A 23,128-nucleotide genomic window follows, 5' to 3' on the forward strand; every position below is an offset into this window, starting at 1 on the left:
AAGACACAGAAAACAGACAACCGGGAGAGGGGAGGGGAATTAAATAAATAAAAATAAATCTTTAAAAAAAAAAAAAGGAGAAATAGACATCTCAACAATAATTGTTAGAGATTTCAACGCACCACTCACATCATTAGATAGACAACTAGACAGAAGATCAGTAAGGAAACAGAGAGCTTGAACAATTCGATAAATGAGTTAGACCTAACAGACATATACAGAAAGTTGCATCCAAACTCAGTGCGTTATACATTCTTCTCAAGTGCCCACAGATCTTTCTCCAGGATAGACTACATGTTAGGTCACAAAGCAGCTCTCAATAAATATAAAAAGATTGAAATTATACAAAGCATCTTCTCAGATCATAATGGAATGAAATTGGAAATTTGTTTTTTAAAGATTTATTTATTTATTTAATTTCCCCCCTCCCCTGGTTGTCTGTTCTTGGTGTCTATTTGCTGCGTCTTGTTTCTTTGTCCGCTTCTGTTGTCGTCAGCGGCACGGGAAGTGTGGGCGGCGCCATTCCTGGGCAGGCTGCACTTTCTTTTCACGCTGGGCGGCTCTCCTCACGGGCGCACTCCTTGCGCGCGGGGCTCCCCCACGCGGGGGACTCCCTTGCGTGGCACGGCACTCCTTGCGCGCATCAGCACTGCGCACGGCCAGCTCCACACGGGTCAAGGAGGCCCGGGGTTTGAACCGCGGACCTCCCATATGGTAGACGGACGCCCTAACCACTGGGCCAAAGTCCGTTTCCCGAAATTGGAAATTGATAATAGACAGGAAAGAGGTAAATTCACAAAGTGTGGAGGCTAAACAACACACTCCCAAATAATCAGTGGGTCAAAGAAGAAATTACAAGTGAAATTGGTAAATATATTGGGAGAAATGAAAACAGGAGCAAAACTTATCAAAACTTATGGGATACAGGGAAGTGGATGTGGCTAAGGCAACTGGGCTCCCACCTACCACATGGGAGGTCATTGATTCGGATCCAGTGTCTCCTAAAAAAGACAGTGAGCTAGCACGATGGGCAGGTGTGGCAAGATGACACAAGAGACACAAAAAGGAAAAACATAATGAAAGAAAAACAAAGCAGGAAGCAAAGGTTCCTAGTGCCTCCTAAAGAAGACAGTAAGCTGATATAAGATGATGCAACAAGAGACATAAACATAAGGAGAGACACAACAAAAGCAGGGGTGGAGGTGACTCAAGCGAATCAGCACCTCCCTCCCAAATCAGAGGTCCTGGGTTTGGCTCCAGGTACCTCCTAAAGGAAAAAGGAAGAGGGAAACGGACTTGGCCCAATGGATAGGGTGTCCACCTACCACATGGGAGGTCCACGGTTCAAACCCCAGGCCTCCTTCACCCATGTGGAGCTGGTCCATGTGCAGTGCTGATGTGTGGAAGGAGTGCTGTGCCACACAGGGGTGTCCACTGCATAGGGGACCCCCACGTGCAAGGAGTGCACCCCATAAGGAGAGCCACCCAGTGTGAAAGAAAGTGCAGCCTGCCCAGGAATGGCGCTGTACACATGGAGAGCTGACGCAACAAGATGACGCAACGAAAAGAAACACAGACTCCCAGTGCTGCTGATAAGGATAGAAGCGGTCACAGAAGAACATACAGTGAATGAACACAGAGAGCAGAAAACTGGGGGGAGGGGGGGAAGAAATAAATAAAATAAAATAATTTTTTAAAAAAAGACAGTATTTAAAAAAAAAGAAACAAGGAAGACAAACAGACACAGCAAGTGAAAAACAAGGGGGTGGGGAGAAATAAATATATAAAATAAATATTTAAAATAAACAAAAAACTTATGGGATACAGTGAAGGTAGTCTTGAGAGGGAAATTTATAGTCCTAAATGTCTATATGAAAAAAAGAAGAGCGAGCTCGGGAAGCAATGTGGCTCTTCCGCCTATCATATGGGAGGACCTGGGTTCGATCCCTGGGGCCTCCTGGTGAAAAAGAAAAAGAGAAAGCATGCCCGCATGGCAAACCAGTGCCTGCACAATTGTTCATGCGAGTGCCCACTCGGTGAGCCAGTGCCCCATGCAAGTGAGTCACGCAGCAAGATGATGACGCATCAAAAGAGAGACAAGGGGAGAGTCAAGGTGAAGTGCAGCAGACTAACAAAGAAAATAAGAGAAGATGCAAATAAACACAATCAGAAATGAAAGGGGGGAAGTTATGACTGACCCCACAGAAATAAAAAGGATCATAAGAGGATATTATGAGAAACTGTATGCCAACAAACTAGACAACCTAGAAGAAATGCACAAATTCCTACAAATGCACAAACAACCTACACTGACACTAAAAGAAATAGAAGCACTTAACAAACCAATCACATTTAAAGAGATTGAATCTGTTGTCAAAAGTCTCCCAACAAGGTCAGTGAGCTCCCGCTTACCTGGCTGTGTAGACAGCCCGGAGGTGCGGTTGGGGGCCGCAGGACTGTCACTGCTCTTTGGAAATTGTTGCCTCGTGTAGATCCAGCCTTCAATGTTTTTCTGACATCCTAGTAATAGCAGACCCTGCACAAAGTGGATATCAGAGTAAATACTGTGAGGAGAAAATAATGAGAATAGTTTTACCAAAGATAATGAAATATCACAATGTCTGCATTTTACCATTGATTTGAGTGCATCCTTAGAAAACTGAATGTAACAAAAACCCAGGACATTTTTTGGAAATTGTATGCCCTCTAGCAACTTTGTGTGAATTTTATACAAGCACTGTTTTATGAGTTACAAAATGTTATTAAAAAACAGAAAAGCAAAAAAAAAAAAAAAGTCTCTCAACAGGGAAGTGGACATGACTCAACTGATAGCGCATCTGCCTACCATGTGGGAGGTCCAGGGTTCAAACCCAGGGCCTCCTGACCCATGTGGTGAGCTGGCCCATGCACAGTGCTGCTGTGCACAAGGAGTGCTGTGCCACGCAGGGGTATCCCCTGCGTAGGGGAGCCCCACGTGCAAGGAGTGCACCCCACATTGAGCTGCCTGGCGTAAGAAAAGCGCAGCCTGTCCAGGAATGGCATCACACACACAGAGAGCTGGCACAGCAAGATGACACAACCAAAAAGAGACACAGATTCCTGGTGCCGCTGAGAATACAAGTGGGCACAGAAGAACACACAACAATGGGGGGGAGGGGAGATAAATGAAAAATAAATCTTTAAAAAAAAGTCTCCCAACAAAGAAAAGTCCAGGACCAGATGGCTTCACAGATGAATTCTACCAAGCATTTCAAGAATTAACATGAATCCTGTTTAAACTCTTCCAAAAAATTGAAGAGTAGGGGAAATTACCCAAAACATTTTAGGAAGTCAACATCACCCTAACACAAAAGCCAAATAAAGATATTACAAGGAAAGAAAATAACAGACCAATCTATCTAATGAACACAGATGCAAAAATTCTCAACAAAATACTTGCAAATAGAATCTAACAGCATATTAAGACTTATACATCACAACCAAGAGGGATTTATTCCTGGTATGCAAGACTGGTTCAACATAAGAAAATCAATCAACATAATGCACCAAATTAACAAATTGAAGGAAAAAAAACATATGATCACCTAAATTGCAGAAAAGACATTTAACAAAATCCCTTGACAAAAACACATTGAGGGAAGTGGCTGTGGCTCAACTGATTGGACTCCCGTCTACCATATGGGAGGCCCTGGGTTTGCTTCCCAGGGCCTCCTTGTGAAGGCAAGATGGCCCACAACCGCAGAGAACTGACAGCTTGCGCCCGCGGAGAGCTGGCACAGCCAAGATGATGCAACAAAAGGGAGACAAGCAGACACAGAAGAACACACAGCAAATGGACAGAGAGTAGACAGCAAGCGAGAAGCGGGGCGAGGGGAGGGATAAATTAATTAAGTAAATAAGTAAATCTTTAAAAAAAACACACACACATTGAAAGATAGGAATAGAAGGAAAATTCCTCAATATGATAAAAGGCATATATGAAAAACCACAGCCAAAATCATATTCAACAGGGAAAGCTTGAAAACTTTCCCTCTAAGATCAGGAACAAGACAGGGATGTTCCCTGTCGCCATTGATACTCAACAGTGCACTAGAAGTTCTAGCTAGAGCAATTAGTCAAAAAAAAAAAAAAAAATCACAGGCATCCAAATAGGAAAAGAGGAAGTAAAACTCTATTTGTGCATGACAAGATCCTATATTTAGAAAATTCTGAAACGTCTACAAAAAAAGCTACTTAAACTAATAAATTAGTTTAGCAAAGCGGCAGGGTACAAGATCAACATGCAAAAATTGGTAATTTTTAATAGGTTTTTTTTTTATTTATTTCTCTCCTCTTCCCCATCCAGTTGTCTGCTCTCTGTGTCCATTTGCTGGGTGTTCTTCTATGTCTGCTTGTATTCTTGTTAGTGGCACCAGGAATCTATGTCTCTTTTGTTGTTGTTGTTGTTGTTGTGTCATCTTGCTGTGTCAGCTCTCCCTGTGTGTGGCGCCACCCTGGGCAGGCTGCACTTTTTTCACGGTGGGCGGCTCTCCTTACGGGGTGCACTCCTTGCACTTGGGGCTTCCCTACATGGTGAACACCCCTGCATGGCACAGCATTCCTTGCGCGCATCAGCCCAGTGCGTGGGCCAGCTCATCACACGGGTCAGGGACCCTGGGTTTGAACCCTGGACCTCCCACGTGGTAGGTGAATGCTTTATCTGTTGAGCCAAATCTGCTTTCCTTTTTGTACACTAGTATTCAACAATCTGAAGAGGAAATCAGGGGAAAAAATTCTATTTACAATAGCAACAAAAAGACTCAAATACCTAGGAATCAATTTAACCAAAGAAGTACAGGACCTATATGCAGAAAAACTACAAAACATGCTAAAAGAAATCAATGAAGACCTAAATAAATGAAGAAAGATTCCATGTTCATAGATTGGAAGGCTAAATATTATGATGATATCAATCCTACCCAAACTGATTTATAGATTCAAAGCAATATCAACCAAAATTCCAATTGCCTACTTTACAGAAATAGAAAAGGCAATTACCAAATTCATTAGGAAGGGAAAGTGCACCCAAATAGCCAAAAGTATTCTTTAAAAAAAGAGAAACTTGGGAGGAATTTCACTGCCTGAACTTGACACATACTACAAAGCTACACTGGTCAAAACAGCATGGTATTAGTATAAAGATAGAAGCATCGATCAGTGTAATAGAATTGAGAGTCCAGAAATAAATCCTCACCTGGCCAACTGATTTTTGACAAACCTACCAAGTCCATGTTAATGTGAAAAAACAGTCTCTTAAACAAATGGCACTGGGAGAACTTTATGTCCATAACCAAAAGAATGAAAAAGGACCCCTGTTTCACTCCCTATACAAGAATCAACTCAAAATGGATCAAAGACCTAAACAGAAAAAGCAGGTCCATAAAGCTACTAGAAGAAAATGTAGGGAAACAATTAAAGACATTGTGGTGGGTGGTGGTTTCTTAGACCTTACACCCAAAGCACATTCAATAAAAGAAAAAATAGATAAATTGGACCTCCTCAAAATTAAACACTTTTGTACATCACAGGTCTTTGTCAGAAGGATGAAAAGGCAGCCAACTCGATGGGAGAAAATATTTGGAAGTCACATGTCTGATAAGGGTTTAATATCCATGACACATAAAGAGATGTTACAACTTAACATTAAAAAGACAAATGACCCAATTTAAAAAATGAGCAGAAGACTTGGATAGACATTTGTCCGAAGAAGAAATACAAAGGGCAAAACAACAGCAACAAAAACACACACATGAAAAAATGCTCAACATCACTAATGATTAGGGAAATGCAAATCAGAACTACAAAATATCATTTCACATCTATCAGAATGGCCACTATTAAAGACAGAACTACAAGTGTTAGAATGTGGAGAGATAGGAACACTTATTCACTGTTGGTGGGAATGTAGAATGGTACAGCTCTGTGGAGGACTCTTTGGCAGTTCCTAATGAAGTTGAATATAGATTTGCCATGTGACCATGCAATACCACTACTGAGTATATATACCTGGAAGAACTAAGAGCAATGACATGAACAGACATCTGTCCACCAATGTTCAAAGCAGCATTATTCACAATTACCAAAAGCTGGAAACATCCCAGGTGTCCATCAACCAATGAATGGATAAACAAACTGTGGTGTATTCACACAAATACGAAGAAAATGAAGTCACAAAGCATAGATGATCCTGGAAGACATTAAGTTGAGTGAAGCAAGCCAGACACAAAAGGACAAATACTGGATGAACTATTATGAACTAAATATATTGTGTAACATATTGTATGATTCCATTTATATAAAATGTAAATGTAAATCTGTTTATAAAGATGAAATTAGATTAGTGGTTATGTAGGGCTAGGAAAGGCATGCTAAGGGGTGTGGAGTTTTTCTTTTTGGAGTAATGAAATGGTTCTAGGGAAGCAGATGTGGCTGAGGCAATTGTGCGCCCATCTACCATATAGGAAGTCCAGGGTTCAATACCCAGGGCCTCCTGGTAAAGGCAAGCTGGCCTGTGTGGAGAGCTGGCCCACACAGAGTGCTGGCCATGCAGAGTGCTGCACTGTGCAGGAGTGCTGGCCCACACAGAGAGCTGGTGCAGCAAGATGATGCAATGAAAAGAGACACAGAGGAGAGATAATAAGAGATGCAGCAGACCAGGGAGCTGAGGTGGTGCAAGAGAATGATTGCCTCTTTCCTACTCTGGAAGGTCCCAGGATCGGTTCCCAGAGTTGCCTAATGAGAATACAAGCAGACACAGAAGAACACAACACACAGTGAATGGACACAGAGAGCAGACAATGGAGGGAAGGGGGAGAAATAAATAAATAAAAATCTTGAAAAAAAAAAGAAATGGTTCTAAAACTTTTTGTGATGATGAATGAACAACATTGCGATTATACTAAAAGCCATTGAGGGAAGCGGACTTGGCCCAGTGGTTAGGGCATCCACCTACCACATGGGAGGCCCATGGTTCAAACCCCGGGCCTCCTTGACCCGTGTGGAGCTGGCCCATGCACAGTGCTGATGTGCACAAGGAATGCTATACCTCGCTTAGGGGAGCCCCACACACAAGGAGTGCACCCCCTAAGGAAAGCTGCCCAGCACGAAAGAAAGGGCAGCCTGCCCAAAGATGGTGCTGCACACATGGAAAAACTTACACAACAAGATGACACAACAAAAAGAAACACAGATTCCCAGTGCTGCTGATAAGGATAGAAGTGGTCACAGAAGAACACACAGCAAATGGACACAGAAAGCAGACAACTGAGGGGGGAGGAGGAAGGGGAGAAAAATAAATAAAAATAAATAAATAAATCTTAAAAATAAATAAATAAAAGCCATTGGTTATAAACTTTAGATAGATTGTATGGTATGTGAATATATCTCAATAAAATTGCTTAATAAATAAATAAACAATTGTCCAAGAATAGCTGAAAGAACAGCTAGGTTCAGCACGAGGAACAGAGAGAGACTGAGAAGTGAAGAAATTTCTTGTTTGTTTTATTATTATTATTGAAATAATGAAAATGCTCTAAAAATGATGAATGCATAACTATATGATATACCGAATGCAATTGATTGTACACTTTGGATGAATTGTATGCTTTATTAATATGCATCAATAAAATTTATTTTAAAAAATTAAACCAGGGGAGTGGGTGTAGCTCAGGGGTTGAGTGCCTGCTTCCCATGTATTAGGTCCTGTCCTGGGTTCAATCCCTGGTACCTCCTAAATAAAACAAGTAAAATTATAATAATTTTAAAAACTAGACCATTGGTACAACCACTTTGGAGAGTTATTTAGCAGTTCTAAATCTGAACATATACTCACACTGTGGCCCACATTTCCACTCAGATCCCCCACAGCTAAGTGTATATACATGCACCAAAAGACATGGACAAGAATGTTCATAGCAGCACTATTCATAATAACCTCAAACTGGAAACTACCCAAATACCTCTCAACAGTAGAAGAGTTAAGTAAGTGGTGATGTATGCTCATGACGGAATACTCACATACAGCAATATGGATAAATCTCAAAGTATAATGTTAAGCAAAAGAACACCAGATACAAAAGAGTATACACTGTATATTAGGTAAAAGTTAAAAATACTCCCAAAAAAATGGTGCTAGGAGTCAAGGTGGTGTTTACCCTTGGAAAGTAGTAACTGGAAGGGAGTACCAGGGGGTTTCTGAGAGCTGATAATGTGCTATTTCCTAACCCGGGGGCTGTTACATGGCTGTGTTTGCTCTGTGCAAATTCATTGAGCAGGATTTTGTCCTTTTCTGCATTTATATTATACTCCAAATGAAATTTTTTTTAAAAAATGGATGCATACTCTTCCCCAGCAAGCCTCCCCTCCCTCTAGTATTCTCCAATTTTCCCCAACCTTCCACTCAGTTGCCCAAATCAGAAGCCTGGGGCCAGTGCCCACCTTTCCCTTTTCCTGACACTCACATCCTATTCCTGCCCAAGTGCCGAGCCACCAACCTCCTTACTACCCACCCACTTCTCTCCAGCCCCACTGCCTCTTTCTTAACCAGCCCTCTTCCCTGGGCTTCTGCAGTAGCCTCCTCTCTAGTCTTTCAGCCTCCATTCTTGTCCCTTCTGATTTATTCCCCACAGGGAAGCCAGACGGGTTCTTACAAAATAAAAACCTGGTCCTGTGTCTCCCTAACTAATAATCTTTCAACATTTCCCCGCGGCCTCTAGATAAAGCCCACTCTCTGGCTCCAGGTCCCTGATTCCACCCCAGTTTCACCTTCGGCCAACCCTCCCCCAAGGCTATGCTCCAGGCAGTCCCCTAAGCCTCTGCACAAACTTTTCCTTTGGCTGGGAACCCTCCTCTTCCTCTCCCCCTGCTTATCCTGGATCTCAGTTCAGATCTGCTCCTGCCTTTGTGGAGAGGTCAGGCCCCCTTGGACTGTCACAGCATCCAGCACACAGCACACAGCACAAAGCTGGCCACTTGCAGGTCTCTCTCCCCCACTGGACCTGAGCTCCGTGGAGAGGTCACTGCGACTGACATTCATCACTACGTCCCCGCACCTAGTATAGGGTCTGACACATAGTGAGGACACAGGAAAGATTTCTTGAATGGATGAAGGACACCAGAAGGATGTCCAGGCTCCTAATGCTGGAAACTTGAAGTGCATTTCCAAGGGAGATGGGGAGAAGGTGGAGGGGAGTTAACCCTTGAGAGACCAAAGTCCTAGAGGTTAGAGTCATAGAATATCCAAGCTGGAAGGGATCTTAGAGGCCATCTGATAACCCACCTTTTGACTTACAAATGAGAAACATCAAGGAAGGAGTCACTGACTGGGCAAGGATAGATGGATGGAGCGAGAGGTGGCAGCCACAGAGTAAGACAAAGGGATGATGACAAGTGTTAGAGGTTTACAATAGTTAACAAGCTGTAGCTCAGTTTCTCCTGATATGCACTGGGGAAAGGTTAACCCCATCCCCCATAAGCCAACTTGTCCAAGGGCATGGCACTTCCCCACAGGTTAAATAAAGAAACCACATAGAGACAGGAATAAAGGGAAATGGAAACCTTCCCTACCTACATATCAGAGGGAAATAAAATCCCTAGAGATCAGAGAAACATCTGCTCCTGCAGCATTCCAAAAAAAACGTAATTCTCTAACCCACTATCTCCTAGTCACTATCAGGGAAAATTTTCACCTCTAGGGCTTCCTATTGGCCCCTGCACCTCACTTGGATGTTCAACCTCTTCCCACCAACTATCATTTCCCTGCCTAGGAAAGTTCTGTATCAACTCAAATGCCCGCTTCCAGGAGTGGGCTGAAGTCTGTTTTTCAGACCCCCTCCGTTGGGAGAGCTTCTCAATAAGTCTTTGTCTATAGTCACTTCAGTCTCCGTGTCCCAGTAAACGCCGTATTTTCTCTAACAACAAGTAAATATTTAGTGCTGATAGGGCTCCTATCATTTTCCTTCTGGGAATAATGGCGGGTCCTGGTGGGGGTCTCCCTAGTGGAGCTGGACCTTGGCCTCCTTATACTGACCACTAGGTGGCACCAGTGTCCCAGGAAATGGAAAAAGCAAGGCCAGGCCCGCACTCCTCTGGGCTTCCTGAGCTCCTCCCCTCAGGCCTGGCTCTGTAAATCCCAGGTGGCTGATACCTGGGCTCCAAGGAACAGTCTGCTTCAATAGGATACCTTTGCTCAGTGCCAGGGAGAGGTGGGCAGTGGACCTGACCTGGGCATTTGCCAGCACTGATCCTTCCCACTGCCCGCCTCCCAGATGCCCTTGACACGGGCCACCATCAAGGGCAGAAGTCTGGGCAGGCTGACACCTGCTCATCTTGTTGTTCCAGGAGAGATGCAGTGGGTGGCACTGGTCCCACTGCATCCCTCAGCGACCTCACCACTCTGAGCCTGCAGGGGCCCGCCCAGTGGCTGGTGGCTCCAGTCCTGCTGGCCCAACAGGCCCCTTCAAGGTCACACACAACCCCATCTGGGAAGCCACTCCTATCTCTACCCTCAGTGGGGCAGCTCGAGGCTTGTGCCTGCTCTTTCTCCTGGTCCTGCCAAGTGTGCCTCTGTATACCAGGGGGCCACAAGAGCAGTACGCAGATGATTCAGTGCCTCTCCAGTCTTAGGGGGTTTCATTTATTCATTCAACAAACTCTTTTTTTTTAAGATTTATTTTAGGGAAGCAGACTTGGCCCAATGGATAGGGTGTCCGCCTACCACATGGGAGGTCTGCAGTTCAAACACCGGTTCTCCTTGACCCGTGTGGAGCTGGCCCATGCGCAGTGCTGATGCACGCAAGGAGTGCCGTGTCACGCACGGGTATCCACCGCGTAGGAGAGCCCCACGCACAAGGAGTGTGCCCCGTAAGGAGAGCCGCCCAGGGCAAAAGAAAGTGCAGCCTGCCCAGGAATGGTGGCGCACACATGGAGAGCTGAAACAAGATGACGCAACAAAAAGAAACACAGATTCCTGGTGCCGCTGATAAGGATAGAAGCGGTCACTGAAGAGCACACAGCGAATGGACACAGAGAGCAGACAACCCGGGAGGGGGGCAGGGGAGAGAAATAAACTAAAAAAAAAAAAAAGTTAAAAAATAATAATATAAATTATTTATTTTTCTCCCCTTCCCCCCACCGTTGTCTGCTCTCTGTGTCCATTTACTATGTCTGCTTGCATTATTGTCAGGTGGCACCCGGAATCTGTGTCTCTTTCTGTTGCATCATGTTGCTGCGTCAGCTCTCCGTGTGTGCGGCACCACTCCTGGGCCGGCTTGCGCTTTTTGCTTGGGGCGGCTCTCCTTGTGGGGCACACTCCTTGTGCATGGGGCACCCCTACGCAGGGGACACCCCTGCATGGCACAGCACTTCTTACTCGTGGCAGCACTGTGCGTGGGCCAGCTCATCACACAGTCCAGGAGGCGCTGGGTATCGAACCCTGGACCTCCTATATGGTAGGCAGATGCTCTATCCATTGAGCCACATCTGCTTCCCCCTTCAACAAACATTTACAGAGCACTTAGGTTGTGTGTGCCAAGACCGGTCCCAAACATCTGCAGGACAGCAGTGAACTGGGTGGATGCAGTCCCGGGTGTCTTGGAGACCACCGTGCAGTGGGAACAAACTGTTTCATTGCCCGCTTAAGTCCCTAATGCTACAATTTCATTCCCTTTCTAGAGCTCTTCAAATTTCAGAGCAGAACAGAGCGTAGAAATTATCCTAACATAACCTAGCACCACCACCACCCTTTAAAGGTTCCAGGATTCCAGATTGCCAGTCCAGGGCCCATTCATTTCACTCAGGAGCCACCGGCTGAGGAGGGGAAGAGGAGGCAGGGAGCGGGAGGAGACTACGGGGGCTTGGCGGGGAAGGTGGCCTGGCGCCTCCCCCTAGTCATCAGCCCCTGGCCGGTCTCTGTGGATGAGTGAATGAATGAGCCCCAGAGAAGGGGCCTACCTGATGCCGTTCCTCTCTGTCAGGAGATGTGGGCTCTAGAGCAGGCCCTGCCCACCACCCTGCCCTCTTCCGGGAGGGGGAGTCGGACCCACCCAGGGCCCTTCCTGCCCCCACCGCCGCGGGCTCTCTTGGCGCCCTCTTGGCAGCAGAACAGAGGGCACCCAGAACGGGTGGCAACTCGCCCCGCCACGGGCTCGGAGCGGCGGGCAGTAGGCGCTGGGGGGACGCGGAGATAGACAGACAGATAGCGTTCCCCGCGCTGCCCCCGCCCCCACCTTTCCCACGCGGCAGCCGCCACAGCCAGACCCAGCGAGCGCTCTCGCCCCTGGGGCCGGCGGTCTGTGGCTCTCCGTCTCCTCCAACTGCAACTCTCAAAACTCTTTGACTCCCTAGCAGCCCACCCGCGAGCCTGGCTTTGGAAAGGGGCGCGGATCCTCCGCCGCCCCTGCACACTTCTCTGCCTAACGGGGGTTACGGAGGCGAGGACTCGGCCTCGGGGACGCTGCCGAGCCCGGAGAGACCACAAGGTGGCGTGCTGGCACTGCGCACGCCCCGACGCGTTAGTCGGGCTAGGTAGGGGACGGGGACAAACTGGGGGGGCCCGGCCTCTGTGCAGCACTAACGTCTAGTAACCGGCATTTGCAGAAGCAGAATCTGGGGTAGAGCGGAGAGATGTGCTAGGCGGCAGGGGTGGGGGTAACTTAGGGATCTGGTCTGCTGGTGGGACAGGACCAGAAGCTGGGGGTCGCGGGGGAGCCGAGCCTCTTCCTCAGGGCCTTCCTGGGGGGAAGGGGTTCAATGGAGCATCAGGGCTCCCGGCCACAGGGCTTGGGAAGGAGTTGAGAGCTTTGGACACATCTGCCTACAGCTACACCCTGGCACACAGACATGTCTTTCACACCGCCCTCCACTCACACTGCCCCACACCCCCCTGCACTGCCTCACTTGCTCACTCACACACTCCTGCACGTGTACATCTCTGTATACTTTGAAACCATGAAATCATCACATCACACCCCAGTACCACCTGCTGGTACACCCGATCTCTAACAATACACGTACTCATCCAGCACAGACCCACAAGTCACAGACTCTGCCCCCCAAACTTATTGAAGCAGACTATCAGCCTGTCCCACCCCACCTCATGGGGACCCCAGGTGCCCTGTTCACGGCAGCAAGCCTGGGCAACCTCTGAAACTGCACACATAATTTTGGAGATAGCTCTGGTCTCTCCCCATACACCCCTAGTGCACGCCCCGCACAGCCTGTCCTCCGCAGCTCCCTCCAACAGGCCGTTTCCAGGGATGAATTGTGATTTTGTGGGCTTCGGGCACTTTTGCTTTGTGGACACTTTCCTCCATTAAAAAAAAGAAAGTTTTAAAAGTATATTTTATGACTGCATTGGTATAAAGGCAATATATTAACCTTTCACGTTCAAACATTGTCTTTGACCTAAAAGTTATTTTTTCTTCTTCTTCTGATTTTAAGAGAAATCAGAACATATTCATGCCCCCCTCCACCGCCAAGCATTACGGGCACTAGGCACAGTGGCACAGCGCTGACCCTGCCTAATGGATAAATGGGCCCCGGGTCCTGCCGGCTTTTGGCCTGCTTGTCTGCCTGTCGTTTGCACAACACACACAGACCGCCGCCGCGGACCACCTCCCTCCACAAACACCCAATGGGCAAATTCCCCTTCTTCCCCACCGCACCTGAGTCCGCCCCCAAGTCCCAGCCAGGGAGACAGACTGACAAACCCTGGGGGCCATGCAGAGCCTTCCCCCCTGGCTGCCTACTTCAGAGACACTAGGGTTTATCTGGGCTGGGGGAGGGAGCGACAGAAGGAGGGAGGGTGTGTGTGTGTGTGTGTGTGCGCGTGTGTGTGTGTTTGGGGTAGCAACAAAGAATGGGGGAGAGAGAAGAGAAAAGAGCGCAAGAGCATGTTTTGCCTCGAAGGCAAGACTTGCAGCCAATCAGCGCGCTGGAGCCACCCTCTCCGACTCCTCTATCGAGTCTATAACCGGCCGGCCGGGCGGAGCTGGCAGCATTTGACTGTGGCTTGGGACGCGAGGAGAGGCGCGCGGCGACCGACCGACGGCGGGCGATGATCTGAGCGTCCCTCGGCCTCCCCCTCCCCCGAGAGGCTGCCGGACCCTCCCCTCTCCAGACACACACCCCCGCCTGGTCTCCTCCGCCTCTCCCGCGCTCTCGACCGCTTCGGCTCTCCTCGGCCCGGCCAGCCTCGGCGAGGAGCGGAGCCCGCCAGGATGAGTGGCTCCTTCGATCGCAAGCTCAGCAGCATCCTCACGGACATCTCCAGCTCGCTCAGCTGCCATGCGGGCTCCAAAGACTCGCCCACCCTACCCGAATCTTCCGTCACGGACCTGGGCTACTACAGCGCGCCGCAGCACGACTACTACTCGGGGCAGCCCTACGGCCAGACCGTGAACCCCTACAGCTACCACCACCAGTTCAATCTCAACGGGCTTGCAGGCTCCGGCGCCTACTCGCCCAAGTCGGAGTATACCTATGGAGCCTCCTACCGGCAGTACGGCGCGTACCGGGAGCAGCCGCTGCCCGCCCAGGATCCAGGTTAGGACCTCGGGGTCTCGGGGAGTGTGGGAGATACGAGAAGATTCCCTGGAGGGAGAGGAAGGCAGGGAATCGCCGCTGAAATCCAGGGATGATTTGGGAACAAGAGATTTACTCTCTCGGGTTAAAGACGGAGGGCTAGACGCCCTCGGAGGGACGGACGGCACACCGGTCTTGAGGGCGCGTTTGGGATCTCGGGTGCGGATCGTGGCGAGCTGGGCGAGGAAGGAAAGGACTGGGGATTGTCAGGGATTTTGCAGGCATTTCAGCAGGCGGTCCTCGGTCGCGTCGCAGAGGGCTTGGGGGATGTACAAGAGGAACTGGAGGCTCTAGGGACCCCTTTGGAGCTGGACTAAAAAGAGTTGTGAGGGGGCCAGTGGAGGGGGAGGAGGCAGCCACTGGGAAGTGGGGGAGCTGAAAAAGAGGAAGGTGAAGACAGGGCGAGAGAGAAAAGACAGGCGAAAGAAACAGGAAAGGAAGAACAGAGGAAGGCAGGTAGAAGGAAAGAAAATGAAAGGAAAGAGCGAGAGAGTCTCTAATCCTTGCAACTGTTCTATAAATCTAAAACTATTCTAAAATTAAAAGTAAGAAAAAGAAAGAAAAGGAAGGAAGGACAGGAAAGATTGAGAGAAACGACAGGCGACAAGGTGGTGGTGAGAAGGGGCGCCCAGCAGACGGAGGCGAGGAGCCGCAAGGCTGGGAGACCAGCCGCGCCCGGGCGGTTGCTGGCGCCGGGGACCGCGCTCCGGGGCCGGGCGCAGCGCTGGGAGCGTCGTGGGCGGCCGCGGGTCGGGCTCGGTGGCCGCGGCTCCCTCCCTGGGCGCCGGCGGGGAGTGCGCAGCCGGGAAATCCGGGGCGGGTCGTTGGCCTCGAGGTTGGGGCGTCCCGCGGGGCCATGGAGGGTGCGGGGTCGCAGGCCGAGGCTGAGCGGCTCCCGCCCGGTGCGTTGCCCGCAGTGTCCGTGAAGGAGGAGCCAGAAGCTGAGGTGCGCATGGTCAACGGGAAGCCCAAGAAAGTCCGAAAGCCGCGCACCATCTACTCCAGCTACCAGCTGGCCGCCCTGCAGCGCCGCTTCCAGAAGGCCCAGTACCTGGCGCTGCCCGAGCGCGCTGAGCTGGCTGCGCAGCTGGGCCTGACGCAGACACAGGTGCGTGCCGGAGGTGGAGAGCCACGGGGGCGAAAGCCGGATTTTGGGGTTCTTTGTTACGGTGGTGGTGGTTGCTTTTAACAGAAGTTGTGAGTTTACAAAACAATCATGCATAGCATACGGAATTCCCATACACCACCTCTCCCCACCAACACCTTGCATTTTTGTGGAGCATTTGTTACAATGATGAAAGATCATCATCACAGCTTATGTTTGGTATATTTTTTCCCATAAACCTCCCTATTATTAACACCATGTATTAGTGTTGTATGTTTGTTGTAGTTCATGAGAGAATATTCTCATATTTGTACTGTTAACCCCGGTCCGTAGTCCACCAGGTTGGCCCTTTAAAGTCCTTGCAGGTTCCTGGAACCTGTGTCTTGGGGTGGGGGACACTCAAGTCTCAACTTCTGTCAGAAGCTTCAGTGCCGGCACATGTACAGGTGTGCATATTTGTAAACCAAAGCAACTGTGTATGTCCATCACAGAGGCACCCTCCTCCCTCTAACCCCAGAACCCGCAGCTCCCACAGTCCCCCAGCAGGCCGGGGCACTCATTTAATAGGAGTCCACATCGTGGTTTCCCTGCAGGCAAGGCCTGCATGTGTGTACGGGTGCAGGTGTGCAGGGATCCATGTGTATGTGTTTGCTCTCACACTGGGAGGACTGTATACACTGGGGATGCTGACATAAGGAGTGCAACCCTTCCAGGGCCATTGCGTGTGCACTTGTGTTATGGAAGGAGGGGCGTGTGCATGTGACTCTAGAGAGTGAATGTACAAAAATGTGTGCTTGTGTCAAAATCCCACATTCCTGCTCAGCACCCAAATGCTCCACCCCTACCTCTGTTTGGAGCCAGAGGACAGGTTCTTGACCAACAGGGAAATGGAGGTTCAAAGTGGGATCTCCTCAACTTGTCCCTAAAGCCCCAGGCAGGCTGTCACTGCTCAGGAGAGGAGTGGCGGACGCCTGGCTCCCTGCAGGTGTTGACAGGCCTCCGCTGCGGCTGCGTGGGGCCCGCTCCGCCGGGAATCTGGGTCACCTAGTGAGGAGCTGATTCATTGTTTGTACCAGTCATGGGGTGGGGAGTGGCAGGGGGTGGGGGGAGATGCCCCAAGGGAAATTTGGGGAAATCTGGCTCACCTGCTCCTGGGTCCCCAGGTCACCCCCATTAGCCAGCCTGAGCCCAGGAGGGCTTCTCCATGCCTCAGTGTGTGAACGCGGAGGTCACGCTTGTGGACTGTTCCCCCGGGTGCATCTGTGCGTGTGTGTATCTCCTGGCCTGATATCTGAGTGTGAAGCTGTGAGTGGGCACGGTGCTGCGTATGGAGATGCGTATGTGGGTGTGTGTTTGTCTCTGTGTATCTGTGTGCCTCTGTCATGGGTAATAAATGTGAACAAAATGCCACAAGTGGCCCATGCCCCACCTGGGCTGCCTTTTAGTGAGGCTCACTGTGTGCCAGGCTGTTCTAAGTTCTTTGTGTGTAGGAACTTATTTGAGCCTCGTGGTGATCCTCTGAGATGGGTAACAGTTTATCATCCTCCCCATCTTGCAGAACCAGAGAAAGCTAAGTAACTCACCCCAGGTTGCCTGCTTAGTAAGGGGCAGAGAGAATTTGGACCCAGACGATTGCATGTTCCCAGCCATAGTTGTGTACCCACCGATAAAAGATGCGGGCATGGGAGTCAGGGCTCCAGGTTCTCCTTCCCTGTTGTGGGGTGACTTTGGGCGCTGGCCTCGTCCTCCCTAGGCTACAGTCCCCGTGGGGTTTTCCCTCAGCGTTCTGAGACTAACCAGCTACCCCTTTCCTCTCGGGTCCAGGTGAAAATCTGGTTCCAGAACCGCCGCTCCAAGTTCAAGAAGCTCTACAAGAACGGGGAGGTACCTCTGGAGCACAGCCCCAACAACAGCGATTCCATGGCCTGCAACTCGCCACCGTCACCTGCTCTCTGGGACACCTCCTCGCACTCCACTCCGGCCCCTGCCCGCAGCCAGCTGCCCCCGCCGCCACTCCCATACAGCGCCTCCCCCAGCTACCTGGACGACCCCACCAGCTCCTGGTACCACGCGCAGAGCCTGAGTGGACCCCACTTACAGCAGCAGCCGCCTCAGCAGGCCACCCTGCACCACGCCTCCCCCGGGCCCCCGCCCAACCCCGGGGCTGTGTACTGAACACCCACTTGGCCTGAACCCCCACGAAGGACCCCCCGGGACCGGGCAGAAGGCGCCTCTGTCCTAGCTGACACTCAGGAATCATCAAGGAGCACAGAGGAAAGGGCACCCCTTTCCCCCTCCCTTGCCCTTTCCTCCAGGGACCCCAGAGCCTCCAGATGAAATTTGCATGGGCCAAGGATGTCCCCTGAGCCTCCCTCTGCCCAGATCCGGCGGCGTGCCTCTCCAGATTTTGAGCACATTCCCCAGCTGGGACAGCTCTTGCCCTCTGCTCCAGGAGCCTGCCTTGACTGTAAATGGCTCATCTCCGTCCAGCTTCTAAAATCTCAGACCTTTTCCCCAGACCGAAGACCTTGGGATGGGGGAGACTGGGGAGCGTGTGCAGGTCCAGCCTGGGCTCCTCCCAGGCCACCTGTGGCCTCCCGGTCCTGAACGGCCCCTCTGCCAAACGGACATGGGATATGGTGACTGGAATGGGGGGGGGGTGCTGAACCACCCCACCCCTGCTTCTAGTCCTCATTTAAGAATGGAGGGTTAAACCAAAGAAAACCCCCAAGTGAGGGGACTTTTAATATTTGTGGCTTTAGAGGGAAGAACTAAAGAACACTTCTCTCCCCTCTCTCCCCCTCTGTTTGGGGGCCAGGGAAGGAGGGGTGGGTCTCAGATGTCTTTCCTAAGGACCAGTTTCTTCCATGAACAGGACTTTGCACAACTTCGGTTTTAAAAACTGTTGGAAAATTGGAAGACAAAGGGCATTGTTAACAGATAGGACCCAATCTCCCCTTGGGCGGCACCTGCGCTCTGCCCCTGCCCCCTGCCCCACCTCTTCTTCTTCTCCAGTAAGTTGGCAGTTTGGGCGCCAAACCCCAAATCTCCAAGGAGACAAACCAGGCAAGACAAACCCCAAACACCCCCTTTCCGGTGGCCTTGGAAGCAGATTGCTCCCGCTGAGATGGAGAATGTCTGGTGAGGTGCACGGGGAGGGAAGGGGAGGGTTGTCGCTCAGTGCCTTTGGGGAGGGGGCAGCTGCCTGGAGGCCGGTGGTGCTGCCTCCCCCCTCTCCCAGACGTCCCCCTAAAGCTAAGTTCCCTCCGTCTCCAATGTGGTAAAACATTGAAGAAGAGGAGAGGTGGACGTCCGTAGCTATATATATAGAGAGTTGTGTTTGGTTTTCGTTTTTGTTTTTGCTTTTGTTTTGTAAGAGTAACAGAGAGAAGTAGCCTCCTCCCTCCTGTGGTTTCCTATTTATGTGGCCCTTTCCTCCTGGACAGATCTGCCTGTGCTTTTTGAGTTGCGAGAGAGAGGGATGTGGACTCCGGCTGGATTTGGGATGGGTGGGAGGTGCAGGAATGAGGAACAAAGCCAGCTCCCACCCTCTCCCAGCCTTCTCATTTCTGCTTTCTTACTGGACCTATCTTTATATATAATGTTAATAAAAAAGAAGAAAATAACCACTGAGCTCTTTAAATTAGGGGCTGGTGACAGACAGCTCCCAGGGGAGGGCCTGATAGTGGGGGAAGGTGTTTGGGGGTGAGGGGCCTCTGAGCCTCACGTGTTTCTAGGGGAGATGGGGCCCTGGGGACCCACCACTGGGGCTCTGGGCTCCAGGGCTGGGCCGGGCCCACCCTCGGTGGTGTGACCCCCATGGCTGCCCCCAACCTGGGCAGGTCTGGATGGCTGGGAGGCCGCAGCCAAGGGCTCCCTGACTCCACTCGGCTTGGCGTTCCCTGCCAGCCAGTCACTGCTCCTGGGTCACCTCAGGGCTCCTCTTTGATCTTGTGCTCACACACAGACATGCTTGTACACGCGTGTAAACCCCCTGCCTCCACGCCCAGGCACTCCCCAGCCCCTAACCCTCCTGCCTGTCCCTTCCAGCTTGGGAGTAGGGTGGGGAGTCAGGCAGGGGGAATGCCACTGTTCCCACAGGTGGCGGGGACCCCGGGCCACTGGGATCCAGGTGGGACGATGGCAGCCAGTAGACCAGGTGTGTTCTGTGTGCTCCTTGGGGAGGACTCCAGCCCTCACTCAGCCTCTTGCTACCACACTGACCGCTTGGGCCAGCAACGCCGCCTCTTCCCCTTGTGCTCTGTCCAAGTCCAAGGTTTGAAGGACAGAGGCTGGAGGGGGTGGGGAGAATAGAAGTATGTGTGAGCAACACATCCAGGCAGAGATGGGAGACTGAGTGTGAATACTGCACACACTTGTGGACCACCTCTCAGTCTCTTTCTCCCTCTCATACCACACATACACCAAGACACATAACGACGACTTTGCTCCATCATCACACACATGTGGACTCCCACTTTGGGGTGAACATATCATCGTCACACGGGCACACACATGGACACACAAGCACACACCTGAAGCACATCAGCATCACACAGCCAAAGTCATAACACCCCAAGAGACCAGTACACAAGTGCACGAACACACAACTCAAGGCTTGTCAGCATCACAAAGAAGCAGGGCAGCTGCCGGGAATGGAAAAAGCGCTGGATGGAGAATCAGCAACACCACCCAGCCACGGAGTAGCCCAGGTCATCCTGGAACTGCCCTGCCTGGCCCTCAGTTTCCTCATCTGTCAAATGGGGATATCAGTCTCCCCACCCTGTGGACCTCTGCAGGGCTGTTAGGAGGAACAAGGAGAACACAAGATGAGAAGGCCGGAGCACGACTCGAGCTCACATACGGCATTTGTTAGAAAGTCACAACCAGCCGGGTGAGGGGTTCTCGGGGCAGGGCTCCAGAGCTGAGGAGACCCCCCCCCCCCCAGCATCCCCACCCTCTACCCTCTCAGAAGGAAACCCTCCCCGCCCCCACAAGCCTGAGGGAGGCAGAAGGGAGGAGGCCCTTGGGCTCTGGGACGCCAGCTGGGCTGGCAAGGGTTAAGGTGGCAGCTGCCAGGCGGGGCGAGCTGAGCAGTTTGGTTTGAGGGCTGCGTGCAGGCAGGAGCAGCGAGGCGGCAGCCGGGCAGACTTGCTGGAGACACTGCATTTTATTAGGGCTGGGCTGCCAGCAAAGGGAGGGAGAGGGAGAAAAGGGCAGAAAGAGAGAGGAAGGAAGGAGGGAGGCTGGGCGGGCGGCTCCGGGATGAAAGGATGTTGTAAGCTCCCTAATTCCTCCCTGCTCATCCCTGCTCTGTCAGGCTGGATTAACTGCCCGGGTGACCTCCTGCGGGGGTCAGCCCCACCCCTGACCTCCCCTTCCTCCTCTCCTCAGCCCCAGGCCAAGCAGGCCGCCCTCTTAACCAATCCTGGCGGAGGCCCCCACAGGGACAGGGGCTTGGGTGGGGGACCTGAAAGGGTGCCAGGGTGGGGTGGCTGAACCCATCCTCTGCCAGGTGCTTCTTTACTACACCTCTTGCCTGGTGACAACCTTTAGGAAAGAAAGGGGGGGCTAGGGAACCCAGTCTGCCCCAAGGGTCACTGTTCCCCGGAACTTGGTAACAGCTAGCATTTGCTGAGCTCCGACTCTGGGCCAAGCACTTTGCATGTGGTCCTCATGAAAGCAGCTAAAGTGCCCATTTTTCTGATGGAGAAACTGAGGCTCAGGGGGGTTAGGTCTCTGCCAAGGTCATGTAACTAATATGTGGTTGTACTAGGATTTGAACTCAGGTCTGTCGGGAGAAGGAGTGCTCTTACACACTGGACTTTTCTGCCTCTCAGTTTACTAAGACACCTCAGGGCAGAGAGTCAGAGAGCTGGGGCCACGGTGGCTCTGCCAACCCCAGCCAGCCAGGCCTCCTCCCTGGGAGGTGGCCGGAACCGGCTTCTTCCCTAGGGCTGGTCCTAGGAAAAGCTGGGGTCTGGAATGTGCACGCCAGAGTCAGCTGACCTGGATTTGAATCCGGCTTCCACCACTTTACTAGCTGTGTGACCTTGGGCTAGTCACTTAACCTCTCTAAGCCTCAGTTTCCTCATCTATAAGGTAGGGATAATGCTACCTACCTAGCAGGGTTGTTGAGAGGATTAAATGGGATAATGTGAGTAAAATGCTTAACAAGGCACCCAGTAGGTGGTGAGTGCTGCCCAGTTTGTGGAAATCGCCGTTGACAATGGCGACAATGGCAATGGGGGCATGGGTACAGGGCAATGGGTCTTCCTCCCCGCCTCAGTGCCTCCTGCCCCACTCAACCCCCCCACCCCCAATTCAGACCCAGGCCCCAGATGCACTCAGAAGAACTGCTGCCACCTGAGTCCCTGCTGTGTGCCCGGTGCTCCCCGGGCTGGTCTAAGACGGCCACGGCCTGGGGAAGGAAGGCTCAGTGCCAGGGCCAGGAGGCGCAAGGCCAGCAGCAGCACCCGCCTGGGGAGGCCTCGGCTGGGCAGAGCAGGACCACAGACCAGGGAGGACTGGACAGGCTGTCAGAGGGGAGGCCGGGACGGGAGGGAGCCGGGAAAGGCTTCGTGGGAGAGGTGGCATTTGAATTTCACCTTGAATGAAGGGTGGAGACCTGACAGGCGGGAATGGGGGTCTGGGGAAGAGGCCCCCGACTTCCCTGGGGACCTCCCCTGCAGAGCACCGCCCCTCCAGGCCTCCTGGGGAGGAGCAAAGCTGGTGGAGGAGCCTGAACACAGCTACCTCTGGATCCTGTTGGGGTCATGGCTGAAGGGAGGCGGTGGGTGGGCCCAGAGGGACCCTAAACCCCGCCCCCAGGTGTTGGGCTTAGAGAAGGGTCAGGGTCTGGCAGCTCCCAGCCCCTCAAGTGCGCTGGGAGCCACCCTGACCTTGGGAAAAGGATGCTACGTGCTCCTCTGTTGTGAGGAGACAGCCCCCGCCGTTCTGTGAAGTGGGTTAGAAGGGTAATCCCAAGGGCTGTGGCCTGGAGGGGATCCCAGGCTCTAGGGGCTCTTACAGAGTCCACCCCAAATCAGCTTCCAAACACCATCCCTCTCCACAACGTGCCTTCACTTCCACCTACTTCCCAACCCCGCAGAACTACCACACGGAGGCTGGTGGGGAAGGGGTGTCGGGGCAGTGGGAGGAGGACCCCTCGCTCAGCCTCCAGCCCGGGGTGAGCACTCTGGCTGGCTGTCAGGCCTAGTTGCATCAACCAAGCCCGGAGGAGATCAGAGGGGAGAGGAGGAGGGGAGAGAAGGGAGCAGGGAGGAGAAGGGGGGCCCTCAGCCAGCACCCTGGTCTCTGTTTTTCTAGCTTTAATTGCAGTGTTAATCACTTTAATAAGCTGTTTACCAACCACCCAGCAGCCTAAGACTGGGAGACTCAGAA

At 51.6% G+C, this 23,128-nt stretch overlaps 1 protein-coding gene across 1 annotated transcript; it reads left to right on the forward strand.

Annotated features, from left to right (window-relative positions):
* The first annotated feature begins 14,125 nt into the window (after positions 1 to 14,125).
* Positions 14,126 to 19,307, forward strand: DLX3 (distal-less homeobox 3). The gene is made up of 3 exons (XM_004446575.3): positions 14,126 to 14,580; positions 15,537 to 15,727; positions 17,549 to 19,307. The coding sequence occupies exons 1-3, from the start codon at positions 14,256 to 14,258 to the stop codon at positions 17,897 to 17,899; spliced, it is 867 nt and encodes a 288-aa protein (XP_004446632.1). The 5' UTR covers positions 14,126 to 14,255; the 3' UTR covers positions 17,900 to 19,307.
* Positions 19,308 to 23,128: the final 3,821 nt, after the last annotated feature.

Source organism: Dasypus novemcinctus, chromosome 21 (genome assembly GCF_030445035.2).
Source record: "Dasypus novemcinctus isolate mDasNov1 chromosome 21, mDasNov1.1.hap2, whole genome shotgun sequence".
NCBI classification, from domain to species: domain Eukaryota; kingdom Metazoa; phylum Chordata; class Mammalia; order Cingulata; family Dasypodidae; genus Dasypus; species Dasypus novemcinctus.

Excerpts from the sequence above, each read along its gene's own strand:
- DLX3 (XM_004446575.3), top strand. The coding sequence starts at position 14,256 with ATGAGTGGCTCCTTCGATCGCAAGCTCAGCAGCATCCTCACGGACATC. Across the intron at positions 14,581-15,536 it reads GCTGCCCGCCCAGGATCCAG|TGTCCGTGAAGGAGGAGCCA; the intron begins GTTAGGACCTCG and ends CGTTGCCCGCAG. Across the intron at positions 15,728-17,548 it reads TGGGCCTGACGCAGACACAG|GTGAAAATCTGGTTCCAGAA; the intron begins GTGCGTGCCGGA and ends TCTCGGGTCCAG.